Raw genomic sequence first — 655 nt, forward strand, 5'->3', positions numbered from 1 at the left:
TTGTCGATTCCACCACATTTGTAGATCAGGTGACCAGTAGTGGTGGACTTGCCTGAATCTACGTGTCCAATGACAACGATGTTGATATGAGTCTTTTCTTTTCCCATTCTGGCTTAGATATTGCGATGGTTTTCACCAACACCTAAATTGGAAGGAAAAAAAAAACTTCAAAATAACGATCCAAGCTGCTTGAAAATATGCCATGATCCAAACTCAAAGGTCAAATTCCAAGGAGAATTACAGTCAGAGCCAATCTGGTCTAACTCAAGTCTCCACCCACCAAATGTGGGCAAAAAAATTCCTCCCCCAACCTGAGAACCATATTCCAAAGGCTAAGAAAAGTCGTCCAGGTGCCAGGTTAGTGCCCAGTACACCGCGTGAAAGCCCTTTTCCTTTGTGTGACTCACCCGCCCGCTCTCCCTGGCCACCGCCGTCCTCCATTTTGAGCTCCCTGCAGCAAGGCCGGGGAGCGGCCATCTTTCCGCGCACGCAACTGGTGCCGCCTGGGGTTGGTTGTACACCGCGCCGCTAGGCCGGGCACCGAAGCCACCCAAGCCAACCTCCCAAACCTTTCCCCTTCTTCCGACTCCGTGGCCACGGCTCCTGGTTCCCGCCTCGCTTAGCCGAGGGCGCGCCAACCATGTGCGCGGGGACT

The 655-nt window shown here is 53.0% G+C and overlaps 1 protein-coding gene across 1 annotated transcript in view; it reads right to left on the bottom strand.

Moving 5' to 3' along the window:
• The window catches only part of EEF1A1 (eukaryotic translation elongation factor 1 alpha 1), a 30,450-nt gene extending 30,343 nt beyond the window's left edge, over positions 1-107 (bottom strand). The window contains exon 1 of the mRNA XM_042781565.1: positions 3-107. Coding sequence (XP_042637499.1) covers positions 3-107 — 105 coding nt within the window. The remainder of the gene's footprint in view (positions 1-2) is intronic.
• Positions 108-655: the final 548 nt, after the last annotated feature.

The sequence above is a fragment of the Orycteropus afer genome, unplaced genomic scaffold (genome assembly GCF_000298275.1).
Source record: "Orycteropus afer afer isolate SDZICR_OR568_19922 unplaced genomic scaffold, OryAfe1.0 scaffold00133, whole genome shotgun sequence".
Lineage (NCBI taxonomy): Eukaryota > Metazoa > Chordata > Mammalia > Tubulidentata > Orycteropodidae > Orycteropus > Orycteropus afer.